Here is a 20022-nt window from a genome sequence, read left to right as displayed (position 1 = left end):
ACTTTTCTTCTTTATGTTTTCCTGTGTTAACAAATATTTCTATATTTCATGTGTATTCACTTCTATAATCAGAAAAACTTTAAAAAGTGTTATTTACAAATAGGTTATTGTGGGACTTCCCTGGTGGTCCAGTGGTAAAGAATCCACCTTCTAGTGCAGGGGAAACGGGTTCAATCCCTGGTCGGGGAACTAAGATCCCACATGCTGTGGGGCAACTAAGCCCGCACCACAACTACTGAGCCCATGTGCCTCAACCAGAGAGCACATGTGCTGCAAACTACAGAGCCCATATGCTCTGGAGCCTGTGCACCACAACTACAGAGCCCAAGTGCTCTGGAGCCCACGCCACAACCAGAGAGAAAACCCACACCCCACAACTAGAGAGAGGGCTGTGCACTGCAACAAAGAGCCCATGCTGGGGCTTCCCTGGTGGCGCAGTGGTTGAGAGTCTGCCTGCCGATGCAGGGGACACGGGTTCATGCTCTGGTCCGGGAAGATCCCACATGTCGCTGAGCAGCTAGGCCCATGAGCCATGGCCGCTGATCCTGCATATCCGGAGCCTGTGCTCCGCAACGGGAGAGGCCACAACAGTGAGAGGCCTGCGTACCGCAAAAAAAAAAAAAAAGAGCCCATGCTGCAATGAAAGATCCCACATACCGCAACGAAGATCCTGCATGCCGCAACTAAGACCCTGCATGCCGCAACTAAGACCCGACGCAGCCAAAAATAATAAATAAATAAATATTAAAAAAATATAAAAATAGGTTATCTTTCATGCACAAACTGACATTAGCAATCCATTATTGTTTTCCAATTTTCCTTTTCCATTAATCATGATGGGTCGATGCTAATTTCTCACTAGTGTTCCTCAGGATCAACAGCATGCAACTAATCTTTATTGATGCCTGCTCTGACAAGATTGCTATACAATCTGGAAACTACAAAAATAAATCAGAAATGGTCCTTGCTCTGAAGTAGTTAAAAATATAGTAGAGGAATCAGATACCCAATCAGCAATATGAAATTATGAGATTACTAGCAAGAGTTTGAGATCATGGGGCTTCCCTGGTGGCGCAGTGGTTGAGAGTCCGCCTGCCAATGCAGGGGACACGGGTTCATGCCCCGGTCCAGGAAGATCCCACATACCGCGGAGCGGCTGGGCCCGTGAGCCATGGCCGCTGAGCCTGCACGTCCGGAGCCTGTGCTCCGCAACGGGAGAGGCCACAACAGTGAGAGGCCCGCGTACCGCAAAAAAAAAAAAAAAAAAAAGTTTGAGATCATGAAACTGATCCAATTTAACTGGCTTCTAAAGAAGGCAAAGTGTGATTTCATTAATACCATGATTTAATCAACAGAGGCAAATGAGATTTTAGTGAAGATGGTTACACATTGAAAACATGGCACCTGACAATTTATAATCATGTTATATCGGAAGAATATGGTAGGAACCAGTAGGATAAAGATGGCAGCTGTTGAGTAATTCAAGTCAAGTTTAAATTTCTATTTAATGGAGTTACATTATTGTCTCTCAGCATCCCCAAAGGTGTACCTTGTCTAGTTCCACTGGATTGGTAACCCCCACTGAATCCATAAAGACCCTGAAATGTATTGTACTTTCCATAAACCTATTTGGCTTAGTTTCTAGCTTTTGATCATAGGAAGGTTCTCTTCCGTTCCATTTTCTCCTGAGTTCCCATTATCCTCCCCTCTTCCTTAATCTAGTTCTTAATTCACTGCCAGAATGTTCTGAGGCTGATGAAACAGCAGTATACTGTCATCCCTTCTCCAGGTACCATAACAGCCAAATAAAATAGTTAATAGATCTTGATAACAATGGATATACCTCCACAAAGATGGCCCTACTAGTACTAGAATTCCTGAAACCAACATGGCATCATGAAAATAAACCTTAGGTACCAAATAATTAGATCTTGCATCCTTCTAATTAAAAAAAAAAAGATAACTGACTTTCATAATTGGGGAAACAGAAACTCTGATGTAATTTATAGCATTCTTGTATGTATAGGGAGCTGGCACATAAACTACTTTTATAAATAAAAGACACTTAATAATATAATTTATCTAGTTTAACCAACAAAGCTAAACAAATGTTATAAAGACCTCCCTGGGAACTTAACCAGATCTGGCAATGAATTTATTCACCGATTTATGGCAACTATAGATGGTATGTGGGAGTGAGGAGGCAGATGTACATAAGTGTGAGCATGCAAGCAAGTAAACTCACATGAGTATGTGAATATGTACCTGTGCATGCATATATAGGAATGAAAGTCATAGGAATAAATAAGAATGATAATAGAAATCTATTAATAACAATAAACAAGAGACATAGGATACTGAGAGTATGGGAGAATTCAGTACATGATGAATTAATAATCAAGTTTGAAATCTAAAACAGGAATGAAGGAATCTTTCAAAAGAGAAGGAAAAAGCCCGATGAGGATTAGACAGAAAAAGAAAATGTGGCATCAATTTTCTTCTTGAAGAAATGCTACAGTCCTCTATGTGAAGAAATTTAGATGAAAAAATTTAAAAAGGAGATCTCAAACATAAATTATCAAATTTTTCTTCTAAAAATGTAAGGGAAAATACATTCCCACATGCCAAGAGAAAATAAAATTGAAGGGAAAAAGATAGGCAAGTGGTTAGGCTGAAGGGAAAGGATACTATGCCCCAGTGATTACATAGAATTCCCTGATGAAAAGGAATAGAACACTTAACATATCAAACAGAACCCGAGGAAGCCTACACTTAATAGTCGTGGAATTACTGAAATGTGGGAGCATAAATACAAAGAATACAATAGGTTCCAGCTAGTTCCATGAATCAGGATTTGAAAAAAATTTTGAAGAGAAAGAACTTGCTATAGACTGAATGTGTCCCTCTGAAATTCATATATTGAAATCTGTTCCTCAATGTAATGGTATCAGGAGGTGAGGCCTTATGGAGGTGCTCTGCCCTCATGAATGGAATTAGTACTCTTACAAAAGAGACTTCAGAGAGATCCCATGCCCCTTCCTCCACATGAGGACATAGCAAAAGATGAAAAGACGGAGTCTATGAAGAAGGACAAAGTGGGCCATCACCAGACACCAAAATCTGCCGGCACCTTGATCTTGTACTCGCCAGCCTCCAGAACTATAAGAAATAAATTTCTGTTGTTAATAAGCCACCCAGTATATGGTTTTCTGTTATAGCAGTCTGAACGGACTAAGACAGAACTAGTGAAAAGTTTTACCAAACAGTGAGAAAGTTGTTATTCAAGTGACTAAGAGAGCTGAATTTATGTGCACAGAAGTGAAATATCTAAGATTGAAAGTTCTCAGATATTTAGGGGCAGACAGTGGGAGCAGAATGATACAGCAGGATGTCTTGGGCTCAGTCTAGCTCAGGAGAGCTAGGAAACAGTGTAACTGTTTAATGTAAGGTAATGTTTCTTGACAGTTCCATGTAATTATGAGGTGACTGGCACACTGGAATATAAAATTCATGCATATGATTTATTATAACAAAACATCCACTGCATGACATTTTTAGATTTATATAAAAATGCAGCACTCTTTTGGAGAGCACCAGTGTTGGATCATGAGTTAAGAGTCAAGATACATCATAAGTTATTTTTTGTTTGTTTTTAAAAGGTGTGAACATTTTTTTTTTTACAATTAAAAAAATATATTTTATTTTTTTGGCTATGTGCTGCACAGCATGCTGGTTCTTAATTCCCCAACGAGGGACTGAACCTGTGCCCCAGGCAGTGGAAGCACAGAGTCTTGACCACTGGACCACCAGGGAAGTCCACATCATAAATTATTATGCATCTCTTACAGATATCACAACCAACCAAAGGATACTCAAATGACAGTCTCTCAAGTGGGAAAATATTCGGTTTAGTCACAGTGTATTAAGATCCAAACCTGCAAAGAGTACTTCTCCACATCGAATAGGTTTCCGTGGTCTTGTCCTTGGTCCTTGCATTAGTGGTCGTTCTTGAGGCAATAGAAGATAGTTTTTAGCCTCATCTACCAAGTCTCTGTGGAAAAATTCTGCCGTTATTCCAAATGTCTAAATAATATTGTTAGTCAAATCCCAATATGGTTAAGGAATATGTAAGATGGCAAAGGGGAGCAAGCATAAATCAAACCAAATCATGAATGCCAGCCAACATTAAAAAGGTAACAAACATGAGAGCAATGATGCCAGTCACACTGTGAGCTGTGAATTGATTGGTATTTCCATCATGACTTCATATCTTACCGCAAATTTAGCCTAAAACTCAACATGCTTGATGCTAACAGTAACTTATGGGAAACTAAAAATTACAAGTTAATTATCAGCCTGCATAGTTACTGCTTTCTAATGAATTTTACTAGATTTTGCAGGATACTGGCAAAGTAGCACATCAGCCATGACACTAGATATTTGCTAGATTAAAGTAACAAAACTAGGTCAAAAATTGGATTGCTAAAAAGAAACACTATTGTCATTTAATATTAATTTTCTATCTGGTACTGTATGAATAGTTTATTCTCAACAAGTCTACTGAGGATGAACACAGTTTTTTTTTTCTATTGAGGTACTTTATAAGAACCTAGTAATTACACTTGTTAAATATAATATCCTAACTCAAACTATTTATGTACTTATTTCACTTGAGTCCTTTGAGTGATTCAATGTGTGACTAGTGCAAATTCAATCTGTCACTGTTCTTTCTCAACTCTGAAAGTGTTTCCTAAATTACACTATATTTTCATTTCTTTATTTACTTTATATTACATCGAGTAATTTATTCCTGCTGGACCAGTCCCAGGCATGACCCAGTAATGTACTTCCAGTATATGGCTTTGCTAAGGCCTCATCTGAGTTTATTTATGCTAAAAACAAAAACAAACAAAACTCCCCCAAAATCCCAAGCTGATGGCCAAGAACTTTTTCTAGCTTCCTCAGCTAAAAACAAAGACTGTGATCTCCTAATTACTGGTTTTTAATTAAGTTGTTCAAGGGTTCCTAGAAAGAGTACTATAGAGCTAATACTTAGTGGCCAACACAAAATTAATAGTAACAATAATAAGGGCTTAATACATATTAACTCATTTAATCTCCACCACAGCCCTGTGGAATAGGTACTGTTATTATCCCTATTTTATAGATAAAGGAACTGTACCAGAAAGAGGTTTAAGTAACTTGAATAAGGTCACACAGCTAGTAAATAATAAGGTCAGGATATCAGGAACAGGCTTCTTTTAAAAGTGACTTTAGAAGTATCTTTAATTTCTGCATTGGAATCAGTACAATCCAATTTCTATTTTATGGGAGAGGGGCACCTTTGTATTGTTTCTTCAGATTTCAGCAGCCATAGTTCATGTGGTTTTCCTTCTGCTGTCATAAATATTTGGGGGGAATTAATTGCCTCTTGTCTTTAAGTTTAAAAGGTAAACACCTAAAACCCCCTCTAACATCTCCTGTTAAAGGAACACACTTCAGATTATAGAAGAAATGCAAATGAATCTATATGTCCTATCTTTGTTCTAGAGATTCCTGATTCTAGAACAAGTTTCTTTAGTCACAAAGGAAGATCCAAAGGTTGGTATAGTTTAAAGAGAGTTCTGACTCATTCTTTCATTTTTATATATGGAACATGCTGGGAAACAACAGTTAAAAACACCATATGGTTTAAGATTTGAAACTGAACCTTAAAATCTGTCAAGTGGAAAAGTAGTTTATTAAATTTTGTATATAGTACAGAGATAGCCCAATAAAGTAGGTGTTCTGTTTGTTTGTCATGTAAAAGCATTTAGAGTTTCTTTCAGTCAAAATAACATTATGAAACTGCTTCATCAAGCTCTAGTGGAAATCTTTCCATAGCTACTTTAGGGGTGTAGTAGACCTTTAACTCTGTCCACGATCTCAGAAAGCAAGGCTGATCCTATTCCCTAACTAGGCATATGTGATGGAATGAAAAAGTGCTCCTCATACACTTTTTTGATGGAGTCAAGAGCATTATTTATATCAAGAAAAGATGTATTAGCAGAGAACTGCCTCTTCAAACTCAAGCTTGCATTAAATCTTAGAAATCTACCTCTTTATTGTCACTTCTACACCAATAAATACCACACTTAAAAAAACTAATGGAATGGAATACTGTAAGTTCAGTCATCTCTTTTTCCATCTCCTTTTGACCCTAGCCCAGAAGAAAAACCACTTAACTACTGCCTTGATTTCAGCACTAAAAAACACAATATTTAGGAAGCAATATAAATAAGGAAATTAGGAGAGGACAGGAATGTTTCGTTGTTGATTTCTCCCATCCAGGGTCATTCATACCTGCATTCTTCATCACTTTTGATGAGGGGATCAGAGCCTACAGTACCCACCAGAAACTTGGGACTAAGCAAAGGCAAACGAACATGCTGCAGCACCTATGAGATAATAAACACTATTAAAGGCACAAACTCCCATCTGCAAGATATTTAAGAGAATACATAACCCGTGCTCCCTACTGTGTTTCCAACTATTTTGAGATCTAATTGGATTAATTAATTGATCTAACTAATAAACAATGAAGATGGAGGGAAGGCATAAATACTAAATTTATTCTAACAACCAATTCAGTAATTAAAATAATCAGAAAATTGAAAGCACACTAATATCACTTTAGAATGCTACTTTATGCTTTCAGAAGTATGTTGTTATAAGCTCTTCTATAATTAGCTCACATGGCTGTAATTAACAATCTAGAAGAATATCCCATTAAATTGCTAAGGACTATCATCATAATAACAAGAACATTAAATATTTCATTTAGTGACCACTTATGACCCATTTAATTCTATACTCTTCAAACTGTGGTGGGATTTCCAAGCCATAGGGAAGGGAAGCATGATAATTGCTATCCTTGCTCTCTTTTGTTCATTTTGTATCATTTAAGTTCTGATTTGTGCTATGGCCCAAACCTAGAGTTGATGCAAAACAGAAGAAGGAGCAAAAAGTTCATAATGATAAACGCTTAAGCTTCTTAACACTTAATGCTTCTTAACACTTATCTCCTTGATTATTTGGAAAGAGATGGTCTTTTTTACAGTCTAATATGAAGGCTAGTGAAGATTGTTTCTTTTCTGCAAGTCAAATACATATTATTTCATCCAGTACAAAACAGTTACTTAAAGAAGCATTTCCATCATACCTGGGGTAACTGAGGACGTCTTTCTTGAATACTGTATTTAACCCAGGCCATCACTGCATTGAACACCTGTTCTTCACTCCGAACATTTAGTTCATCACTAGATATTATATCAATGAGTTGATTGGCTGGAAGCAACATGAACTCTTCACTTTCCATCACCTGTTTGAAGTTCAGTAAGAAAAAAAAAAAACTCTGTGATCAGATTTGATTGTTTTAATATTTTTCTTCAGGGTTGTAGGGCAAAACTCTATTCCACAATGGAGCTGAAGTTCAAAATAGTACCAGAGAACAAGAAAAGTTTAAAAAGAAAACAGAGATAGGTGGAGCACAGAGGATTTTTAGGACAATGAAACTATCCTGTATGATACTACAATGGTGGATACGTATCATTATACATGCGTCAAAACTCATAGGATGTACACCAAGAGTGAACCCTAATGTAAATTATGGACTTTGCGTGATAATAATATGTCAAGGTAGGTTCATTAGTTGTAACAAATGTACTTCTCTGGTGCAAGATGTTGATATTGGGAGAGGTTATGTGTGTGTGGAGACAGGGTACATGGGAACTGTACTTTCTGCTAAATTTTGCTGGGAACCTAAAACTGCTCTAAAAACATAAAGTTTATTGATTTTTAAAAAGGGAACATAGAATACAGAGGGCACAATTAAAACTTAGGAAAAATAATAATTTGTGATTTAAGCAATTTAAGAAAAATGATACTTTTTTTTCCAAAATGAAGTATGAAGATAAAAATTTATATTCAAAATAAACTAAACTAACTATACCAAATTAGAACGCCCAGAAATATAAGAGGCATATAAAAAAAATCAGGAAAAGCTTTCAGAGGAAGGTTAGTTGCTGAAAGGGCAATGTCTGGGGCAGAAACACCCAAGGGGCCAGTTTGAAAAAAGAATGAGCATGTCAGCATTTCTACAAGCAAGAATGAACATAACGATGAGAGCATTAGACCCAGGAAAACCCCTCTGAGGACCAAACCACTCTGATATGTTCATATTCTTATATATATATATGAAACTACAAACACACCAATTATTTATCTATACCCAAGGCTTTAGGGCATTGTCAGAATGCAGATGAAATGGCAACATTGCTGTGCAGTCCAGCCACAAATCCCAAAATCTTGTAAAGCTTGTCATCGGTATGTAGAGTAAAAGGGACAAGGTGCAATGCAGAGAAGGGAAATGGTCACTGCTATACTCCATGTGGTTTGTTCTCCCCTTCAGAAGAGTATGCTACATGTGATGTCTGTTAGTGTAGGAAGGATATGGTTTAAGAGCTCAAATTCCCACCATGCAACCTCTGATGCAGATGATATATTCTCTCGGGACAGGGTTATTTTCATGCTCATCAAAAAGCCAGAATATTTAGCAGGAAACAAGATAAGCCATAACAATTTGAATATGTGATTAAGAATTTTCCCCCAAGTACATTAGAAAAAATGCAAATCTCAAAATAAAAGTTAAGGGCTATAAAGTCATCTGTACTTATAGTAGAAAACACTAATGAGTACTTTGAGTTTTATGGCACAAGTCTTCATATCATCTGAGTGAGAGACTTTCTGGGGTTCAGGAATGAAATAGGAAACCTTTAAATTTTAGGTGAGGTTGCTTAGCCAGGTCACTTAGTTAGAATGCCTGCATTGTACTCTCTGTGGCAGGGTTGTTGGATTTAGCAAATAAGAGTACAGGGCATATTTATACTAAAAACTATTTGTTGTTCATCTGAAACAAATTCAACTGGCCATCCTGTATTTTATGTGACAGCCTTATGTTGGGGGCTATAAAGTCAAGAGCCAGATTTGGGGCCTAGCTCCAAATGAAGTATGCTGGCCTTCACGGCATACAAAATTTTAGCCATAGTTGTATCTTTCTTTCCTCTTATTTTCTTTTTACTCTGATTTCTTTACTTAAGACAAGTGGTATTGTATATCTTTGTGAAGTACGTTAACATTCTTTTAGGATCTTGTCAGAGTATAAATTTTTTCCCCAATTTAGTGATTATAAAACAAATATATAAATATCAAGGAACACCAAGATGGCAAGAAGACACAAACATCTGTGTGAGAAAATATTTTTTGGCACTAAGAGCAAAGAGTAAAAATAATATTTTTGATGAACAAAGTCTGATTAAAACGTCACTTCTCTTTTTTCCATCAACAAGAAAAAGATGTTAATGATCTACCATTAGGGCAAATCTAGCACTGAAGTCTATCCTTGAACCAAACAACCAGGTTAAGAAAATAATGCTTTAAAATACCCGCTTTTAAAATAAGAGTTTGCAGGAGATCTAATTTTAAGTCCCACACTATTATGGTAATGCGCTTACTTTTAGTTTCTTCAGATAAATGTAGATACAATCTGAAGAATGAATAAAGCTGAAAACAATAAGAATGAATAAGGAAAGTATTCTAGAGTTGTAACAGAAATGAATGGTGAATTCAGTGATGTTGAGTTGAAAGAAAAAATTTAAATTTATGTTTATGAGCAAGTGTAACACTGTATGAATTAAGTTATGCCTAATAAAATAGAAGGAAATTAAATGTAGATTTAAGTTCGAAAATAACTTAAATGAATCACAAGTTTTCAGCCCCAAATGGTAACTTTCTTTGCATCTACACAGAACCATTCTAGTCCATGATCAAGGGTAAGGTTTCCTCACTGGGATTTCAATATATCAGTTGACTTTGGAGGCAGGGTTAGAACTGCAGGGATTTCTTAATCTGGGGTCCAATGACTTTGGCAAATTATTTTGGAAATCCTAAATGATGGCAAATCTTTATTTTTTGGAGAATGGATTTGATATTTAAAAATAGTGGAATGAAGTTAAGAGTCAAATCTGTTAAAGAAGTTGTGTGAAGGAGTTACTCTGAATGAGAAATTAAGTGTGACTATAAAATACTGACTCAATTAATTTTAATGAAGTATAAACTCCATTTAGTTATGGTGTATTCCTCTTTTATATTTTGTTGGAATAAATTTAATAATATTGTATTAAGGACTTTCTCATCTAAATTCATGAGAGATATTGATCTGTAGTTTTATTTTAGTGTCTGTGTTTCTGACATCAGGGTGATTTTGACCTTGTTTGGCAACCTCCACCACTTTTTTCTGAAAGATTTGGTATAGGATTAGTATTATTTCTTTCTTAAATGTTCGATAGAATTCACCTTCTGGGACTGGTGTCTTTTTTTGTGGGAAGGTTTTTAAATCATTGGTTTAAAATTTCTTTCACAGATATAGGGTTATTCTGGTTTTCTGTTTCTTAAGTTTTTGTAATTTGTGTTTTTCAAACAATTTGTCAATTTCATGTTGTTGAATTTATTGGCAAAACATTGCTCATGATATTCCCTTATTGTCCTTTTTAATGCCTGAGGGATTTGAAGTGATGTCCTCTCTTTTATTTCTGATACTGGTAATTTGTATCTTCTCTCCGTTTTTTCTTTATCAGTACAGCTAGAGGTTCATCAATTTTTTTCAAAGTACCATTGATTTTTGCTTCATCCTTTATACTTTGTTCCTTCTACTTTGGGTTTAATTTGCTCTTCTTTTTTTCTAGTTTACAAAAGTAACCACTGGAACAAAAATACAAACCTTCCTATATACTAAAAGATATTAAAATGAAAAGCAAAGAAGACACTATACAGAGAAATAGAGTAAAAACAACTAAATCAGATACTATTTACAAAAATATAACAGAGTTGAGAACAAACATATCAGTCATAGCAATAGATACAAGTAGGTTTTAACTGCCTATTTAAAGAAAAAGATTTTCAAACTGGCTCATAAAGCAAAACCTAATTCAAGAAAAATACCTAAAACATCATGATGCAAAAAGACTAAAAGTAAAGGGATGGGCAAAGATACATCAAGCAACTGAAAACAATAAGAAAACAGGAACAGAAAGCCAGATATCAGACAAAATAGAATTCAGAGAACAAAATAATTGAATCTGACAAAGGAGGACACTTTACAAAGCTAAAAGTTACAATTTATAAGTAAGATACAAAAGGATTATATATTCATCAAGCAACATAGTGACAACAAATATAACTACAGATAATGCAAGGGGTAATAGATAGCAACACATTAATAATAAGAGACTAACATATGTGGACAAAAAATAAGAATATAAAAGAGCTAAGAGGGGAGAGTAGCCAAGATGGCAAAGCAGAAAGACCCCGAGCTCACCTCCTCTCATGAGCACACCAAAATCACAACTATCTGCAGAAGAACCATCGATGAAAAAGACTGGAACCTACTAGAAAAGATCTTCTACAACTAAAGGTATAAAGAAGGAACCACAACAAGACTGACAGGAGGGGCAGACTCGTGATATAATCAAATCCCATAGCCCAGGGAATTCCCTGGTGGTCCAGTGGTTAGGACTCTGCACTTTCATTGCCGAGGGCCCGGGTCCAATCCCTCATTGGGGAACTAAGATCCCACAAGGCGTGCAGTGCAGAAAAAAAAAAGAAAAAAAAATCCCATAGCTCTAAGAGGGCAACCAACAAACTGGAGAATAATCATATTGCCCAGGTTCTCCCAAAGGAGTGAGAGTTCTGAGCTCCATGTCAGACTCCCTAGGCCAGGAGTAAGGCACTGGGAAGAAGAACCCCCAGAGCATTTGGTTTTGAAGGCCAGCGGGGCTTAATTGCAGGAGCCCCACAGGACTGGGAGAAATAGAGACTTCACTCTTAAAGCGTGCACACAAAAATCTCACATGCACTGGGACCCAGGGAAAAAGCAGTAATTTGATAGGAGCCTCTGCCAGACCTACCCTTGGAGAGTCTCCTAGAGAGGTGGGGGGGGGGGGTGACAGTGGCTCACCCTGGGGACATAGACACTGGTGGCAGACCTACTGGGGAACATTCAAATGTGTGAACAATGCTACTGGCAGTTGCTATCTTGGCTCATTAGCAACAAGACCTGGCCCCACCCAATAGCCTGTAGGTGCCAGTGCTGGGATGCCTTGGGCCATACAACTAAGTGGGCAAGGCCACAGCCCTATCCATCAGCTGCCTAAAGACTTCCTGAGCCCATGACTCTCTCTAAACATGCCCCTAGACACAGCTCTGCCCACCAGAGGGCCAAGGCCCAGCTCCACCCACCACTGGGCAGGCACCAGCCCTTCCCACCAACAAGACTGCACTAGCCTCTAGACCAGCCTCACCCATCAGGAGGCAGACACCAGAAGCAAGAAAACTATGATCCTGTAGCCTGTAGATCAAATACACCAACAGCAGGCCAGACCATACCCTGGAATCAGCTGGGACCTGGCCCTGCCCACTAGCAGGCCAATGCAAGGTTTGGGACACTGTGGACCCCATACCCAACTGTGTCAGGAAATGCCCCCATATTCTGCAATAATCTGAAATGAGCTCGGGGATCCCTGGGCCCTGCAGCAGACTCCAGGAGCCAGCTCTGTCTTCTGGTAGTCTGGCACTAGCCCCAGAATCTGGCTTTACTCACCACTGGGTGGGCAATGGCCCCAGGGTCTTTGGGACCCTGACTCCACCCACCAGTGAACCATAACCCTGGGGCCCCCTAGGTTCTGCAATCATCTGCCTTGTGACCATGCCCTACTAAACAGCAGCCAGCAGCAACACAAGGCAGAGCTTGGCAACCAACTGGACTAGGGGCCAACCAAGCCTAACAGTCCACACACATAGTCAGCCCTCCACAACAGAAGGACCCACACAGCCCTCTTACAGGGAACCCCTAGAGCATACAGCTTGGGTGACAAGAGGGGAGTGTACTGCTGGGATGCAAAGGACGTCTCCTAGAGTAGGGCACTTCTTCAAGGTTGAGAAATGTAACTAACACACCACATACATAAAAATAAAATACCAACTTAGACAAAATGAGGTGGCCGAAGAATATATTGCAGATGGAAGAACAAGATAAAACCCCAGAAGAACTAAGTGAAGTGGGGAAAAGCAATCTACCTGAGAAAGAGTTCAGAGTAATGATCATAAAGATCAAAGAATGCAGGAGAAGAATGGATGCACAGAATGAGAAGTCAGAAGTTTTTTTAAAAAAAACAAAAGACAACTTTACTTATGAGACTTCCCTGGTGCTCCAGTGGTTAAGACTGAAAATATAAAGAAAAATATAAAGAAGAACAAAACAGAGATGAAGAATACAATAAATGAAATGAAAAACACTCTAGAAGGAATCAGTAGCAGACTAAATGATACAAAGGAGTGGATCAGTGAGCTGGAAGATAGAGTAGTGGAAATCACTGCTGTTGAACAGAAAAAAGAACAAAGAATGAAAAGAAATGAGGACAATTTAAGAGATCTCTGGAACAACATCAAGTGCAATAATATTTGCATTATAGAGGTCCCTGAAGAAGGAGAGAGAAAGAAAGGGCCTGAGAATATATTTGAAGACATGCTAGCTGAAAACTTCCCTAACCTGGGAAAGGAAACCATCACCCAAATTCAGTAAGCTCAGAGAGTCCCACACAGGATAAACCCAAAGAGGAACACACCAAGATAGACTGTAATCAAAGTGACGAAAATTAAAGGTAAAGAGAGAATATTAAAAGCAACAAGGGAAAAGCAACAAATAACATACAAGGGAACTCCCATAAGGCTATCAGCTGATTTTTCGGCAGAAACTCTGCTGGCCAGAAGGGAGTGGCACAATATATTTAAAGTGATGAAAAGGAAAAACCTACAACCAAGAATACTCCACCAGCAAGGCTTTCATTCAGATTTGATGGAGAAATCAAAAGCTTTAAAGACAAGCAAAATCTAAGAGTTCAGCACCACCAAATTAGCTTTGTAACAAATGTTGACACATTATTGACCGGGGGATTTTTGCAGAAACTAACACCTGTGGCCAGTGATTTGCTATATAAGTGAATATTGAAACACCTGCATTTGAGTAAATATCAACTTTTTTTGCACTTAATGTATTTATTTGAAACTTTGTACATATCTTACTAAAGCATTCTAATATTTCATTAGAGTGTGATGGGCAATATAGCAGGAACCTCTGTGCAGGGGAAAAGAACATCTATTACAAATATACTGTGTTTCACTGTGCTTTCCCCTGGAAGAGCAGACTTACACTTTCTGGTGGCATTTTTATTTATTTTTTAGTCCTGTTGGTATTATTATCTCTAGAATATGTTCTTTTATTTTACCTGATAGTCGACAAGGTGGATCTTTGCAGGCGGCTCTTTTAGAAATGCCACAAGAAGGACCAGGTGTGGGACTACCACTACATTCATCAGAATGCTCAGTTATCCATTCTCTAGCTACTGCTGACAAAAATTGCTTGTAAGTCATTTTATTCTGTGCATTAAGGCTACAATAAACTTTAAATGCATTGAATAAACTGTAATTACTCAAATAGAAACCCACTTTCTTATACCGTTTTCGAGTTTTCCAGAGGATACTGAAGTTTGCCAGATATAGATCAGTTCAATCAACTCCTTTCATATATTTATTATACTCTAGTATACAAGTGGGCTTAGTTATCTGATGGCCAGTCCTCCTGTCTTCCTTTCCTGTAGATGCTGTGGAGTCTTCATGAATAGCTGTCACCATGTGGACTAGCCTCTTGTCTTTGCATGTAAGAAGAATCACTTCTCCCTTCCATAAGAATGTCATTTCTCCCCTCTGTAGACTTTTTAAAATTTCTCCTTTAATTGGTTTGGTAGACCATGATTCTCTCTTATAGTCCCACAAACTCTGTTTTTATTTTTCAACAATATTTCAGATGTGGACACACTGTTGTAATAATTGTCTTGGTAAATATGGTGCCATGAACCAAGATAAAGTTGTATGACTGATAATTTTGTTTCTTGCAGTTTCTTTCCTTCACCTGTTTAAATTTCAAGTTTGCATGTATACCCAGTTTCACTTTAGCTAACCATCCTGAGCAAAACTCCTTATTTTGTAAGTTTTCTGGAATTATACGTTTTGAATCAGAGTCGTCCTCTCCACTTTATCATTGCCTCATCAAGTGACAGCTCTTGTTTGGGTATAAAGATCGACTGAAATTTTGGTAGAAAATAATCCAAGAGAGGTTTAACTTTTGAAATTCTGTCTGCAGGAAGTGGAGTTTCTGATTTATCATTAAAGTGAAGAAATGTCATCATTTGTTCGAACCTTCTCATGATAATCTTTGGAAAGATATGTACTTCACGTAAGGGATCAGTTGATCAATATTCTTTCCAGTGTGACTTTCTTATTTGTCCCATCAAAATTATTAATCCAGGAATCTTCTTCATGTCACTATTGATTACATCAGTCCATTTTAAAGCCTTCTCGTACTTTTTATATGATTTTTCATTCTGTTGGTGATACAAGTTTGAGAAGTGACCAACTCGAAAAAGTCGTTACCAAAAATTAGTTCTGTTATTTCACTAACACTTTGCGGGATATTACATTCAACAGTTACACCTGACACACCTGTAAAGTCTTCTAATTTTCATGAAATGTTGTCTTCAATACACTCTTCTGTAGAAGCAAAGGAGCATTTTCCAGAACCATGAGTTTCATTTTCACTTTCTGTATCAGAATCAATCACTAAGGTTTTTTTTGTCTTTTTGTTGGTCTAATATTCACATCGTCTGAATCAGAACTATATTCTGAGGAACTATCATCTTCTAACACACTAGCATATATGTCATTTGGACAGTCGGAGAAGTATCTGCATAAAATTCACTGAAAAATTCTTCTTCATTCAAATTTTGTGATGAGTCATTTAAAAATTTTTTATGGTAATGAACTTGCGTTTATAACATACACAAGGTTGGAACAAAAACCTAACAAAGCAAAATGTGAATAAAAACAATCATAAGTTGTAAAATGAACGCTTGATCAATTTTAAGCTCTAACAACTTCGCATAGTGATGTTAATTATATCACTCTCTAAAAACATATTGATACGCCTCTGGTCAATAACGTTCAGGTAATAAAAGATGCATTAATAGGTCTCCAGTCAATAAGTTGTTAAAGGAACTTCATTAGGTGAAAAAGAAAAGGCCACAAATAGAAACAAGAAAATTATGAAATGAAAAAGCTCACTGGTAAAGGCAAACATACAGTAAAGGTAGGAAACACACACAAAGCAACACACACAAAGCAAGTAGGGAGGTTAAAAGACAAAAGCAGGGACTTCCCTGATGGCTCAATGGTTAAGAATACACCTGCCAACGCAGCGGACACAGGTTCAACCCCTGCTCTGGGAAGATCCCACGTGCCATGGATCAACTAAGCCTGTGTACCACAACTACTGAGCCTGCACTCTAGAGCCCATGAACCGATGTGCCACAACTATTGAAGCCCACGCACCCTAGAGCCCGTGCACTCCAACAAGAGAAGCCACCACAATGAGAAGCCTGCACACCTCAACAAAGAGTAGTCCCTGCTGGCTGCAACTAGAGAAAGCCTGCACGCAGCAACAAAGACCCAATGCAGCCAAAAATAAATAAATAAATTTATTTAAAAAAAAAGACCAAAGCAGTAAAATCATCTGTATCCACAATAAGCAGTTAAGGGATACACAAAACAATTAGATGTAAAATATGACATCAAAAATAGTAACTGTGAGGGGAGGATAGTACAAATTCAGGGTATTTAGAATACATATGAAATTAAGAGATCAGCAAGTTAAAACAACCGTGTTTATATATAGACTGCTATACAAAAACCTCATGGTAACTGCAAACCAAAATTCTGTAATAGATATACACACAAAAAGAAAAAGGAATCCACAATAGAAGAGAACAAAAGAATAAGAAAGGGGATAAAAAGACCTACAAAAACAAATCCAAAACAACAAAATGGCAATTGCAACATATACACTGATAATAATCTTAAGTGTAAATGGGCTAAAGGCTCAACCAAAAGACATAGACTGGCTGAATGGATACAAAAACAAGACCTGTGTATGTGCTGCCTACAAGAGGCTCACTTCAGATCAAGAGACACATATAGAATCAAAGTGAGGGGATGGAAAAAAATATTCCATGCAAATGGAAATAAAAGAAAGATGGAGTAGCAATACTTATATCAGACAAAACAGACTTTAAAATAAAGACTGTTACAAGAGACAAAGACAGACACTATATAATGATCAAAGGATCAATCCAAGAAGACATAACAATTGTAAATATATATACACCCCAATATATACGTTGAATATTAACAGACATAAAAGGAGAAATCGACAGTAACCCAATAATAGTAGGGGACTTTAACACCCCACTTAAAACAATGGGCAGATGATCCAGATAGAAAATCAACAAAGAAACATAGGCCTTAAATAACACATTAGACCAAATGTATTTCACTGATATATAAAGAGCATTCTATCTGAAAGTAGCAAAAAACACATTCTTTTCAAGTGCACATGGAACATTTTCCAGGGTAGATCACATGCTAGGCCACAAAACAAGCTTCAGTAAATTTAAGAAAAGTGAAATCATGTCATGCATCTTTTGTGACCACAACACTATGAGACTAGAAATCAATTACAAGAAAAAAAACTGCAAAAAACACAAACACATGGAGGCTAAACAATATGCTACTAAACAACCAATGGATCACTGAAGAAATAAATCATAGAGGAAATTAAAATATATCTAGAGAGAAATGAAAACAGAAAGATCCAAAACCTATGGGACACAGCATAAACAGTTCTAAGAGAGAAATTTACAGCAATACAAGCTTACCTCAGGAAACAAGAAAAATCTCAAATAAACAACCTAACCTCACACCTAAAGGATATAGAGAAAGAAGAACAAACAAAACTCAAAGTTAGTAGAAGGAAAGAAATCATAAATCAGAGCACAAATAAATGAATTAGAGAGTAAAAAAAAATAGAAAAGAACAATGAAACTAAAATCTGGTTCTTTGAAAAGATAAACAAAACTGATAAACCTTTAGCCAGACTCATCAACAAAAAAAGGGAGGGGAGATCAAGATGGTGGAATAGAAGGACATGCAGCTCATCTCTTCCCACAAATTAATCAAAATACATTACATGTGGAACAGTTATTACAGAATACCTACTGAACACTAGCAGAAGATCTCATACAACCAAAGCTGCAAGAAAAGATCAACATGTAACCAGGGAGGAGGAAAGGAAAATAAATAAAAGGAATTGAGATGGGACCTGTGCCCCTGGGAGGGAGCTGTGAAAGGGGAAAGGTTCGCTCACCCTGGAACCTCCTTTACCTACTGGGAGATCAGCTGGGACAGAAAGGAAGCTTCAGAGGCTCAGAGGAGAGTGCAGCGGCTGGCTTGTGGCAGGTAGGCTAGAGAAAGACCAGCACAGAGAGTCCTGGACACCCTGGTGTACTTCTCAGCCCAAGACACACTCCTGCTGGTGTGTACAGTGGCTGGGTGCTGCAACTTGGGCTTCACCAGAAAGATCTGAGAAAAGGACCTGGTTTGGCTGTGTGGAGACAGCCTGAAGGTCATGTAGTGTGGTGTGGGCCACAGCTTGGGGTGTGGGCAGGACAGAGCCCGGGTCTGTCACAGGAGCTCCATTATCAACTTGCACACAAAGGGAGGGGCATGGCCTCATCATAGCATCCTCATTCTCAGCGTGCTCATGACAGACACAACTCTGCTGCTATCAGCAAGCATTGGTGGGTTGCCCACATACAGGTGGGGCTCAAATCTGATCCAATTGCCGGCAGGGGCGTGACTCTGGTGAATTTATGCAGCTGGCAGTTTTGTGAGCGAAGTGCCTGTGGGACATGCAAGTGGATTACTGTTGCTCCCTTGTCTGGGGCAGGTCAGGCATTAGAAGCAGTGGACTTTGTGGGCATGCACATGTGAAGGCAGGGCTGGGATACGGGCTGATTCCCAGCACTTCCAGATGGGTCAAGGTGTGCAACTACAGCAGGTCTGGGTGTTGCAATTTCAGCGGATTTGCACTGGCAGCTTTGTGAACACAGCGCCTGAGGGACTTGATTGCCCATGTTCCCACAGCTAAGGTGGGGCTGAGGGCAGTGCCAACAACACTGTACTTTGTGAATGTGCACAAGGGGTGACAGGCAATGTCAAAGAGTAAATGTCTTGGTGAACAGCTCCTGCAGAGGAATACTCAGTAGCTCCTTTCCCAGTGACAGTGCTCCAGTCCAGCTTATCTCACACCACAGCTTAGAACCGATTCTAGGGGCTTCTACTCCAACAATTGGGGAGCCAACCCTGCCACCAACAGGGATGTGACATCCAGCGCAGGCTCTGGTCACCACAACACCAGTCACACCCCCAATCAAGGGCATAACAACGAGCACTCCCTGAGGAAAGACATGGTAGGCATCCATATCAAAAACAGCTCTCACATCAAAAATATTAGATTCATGCAGGCTACACAGGGATGTTCCCTGTGTACAAAAACAGCTTTTCAAGACCACAGTAGATAACTGTTTCTCCTAAATTCATAGTCAGAGAAATATAAGTAAAATGAAGAGGTAGGAACTACTCCCAATTAAAAGAACAAGAGAAAATGCCCGAAAGAACAATGAAACAGATCTCTCCAGTCTACTAGATTCTGAGTTCAAAAAGGAGGTAATAAAAATGCAGAAGGAATTAAAAAAGGCTATTGATAGAAATGAAGATCACTGTAACAAGAAACTTTGAAGAGGAACCAATCAAAATTAGACAACTTAAATGCTGAGATGAAAATTGAGCTAAAAGCAATAAGAAATAGCAAACTAAATAATACAGAAGAAAGAATGAATGATCTGGAAGACAGAATAATGGAAATCACTGAATAAGAATAGCAGACAGAAAGACAAATGAAAAAAAAATGAAAACAACATA

General features: G+C 38.0%; 1 protein-coding gene across 2 annotated transcripts in view; it reads right to left on the bottom strand.

Moving 5' to 3' along the window:
- The window catches only part of KLHL20 (kelch like family member 20), a 78573-nt gene that overhangs the window by 30960 nt on the left and 27591 nt on the right, over positions 1-20022 (bottom strand). For both annotated transcript variants that reach the window (XM_060034167.1, XM_060034155.1), the window contains 3 exons: positions 7202-7360; positions 6343-6437; positions 3936-4051 (listed from right to left, as the gene is read on the bottom strand). In XM_060034167.1, the coding sequence (XP_059890150.1) occupies positions 3936-4051; positions 6343-6437; positions 7202-7360 (370 nt within the window). The remainder of the gene's footprint in view (positions 1-3935; positions 4052-6342; positions 6438-7201; positions 7361-20022) is intronic.

Source organism: Delphinus delphis, chromosome 1 (genome assembly GCF_949987515.2).
Source record: "Delphinus delphis chromosome 1, mDelDel1.2, whole genome shotgun sequence".
NCBI classification, from domain to species: domain Eukaryota; kingdom Metazoa; phylum Chordata; class Mammalia; order Artiodactyla; family Delphinidae; genus Delphinus; species Delphinus delphis.
Note: the sequence above shows the minus strand (reverse complement) of the source record. Positions and strands in the feature narration are given on the sequence as shown.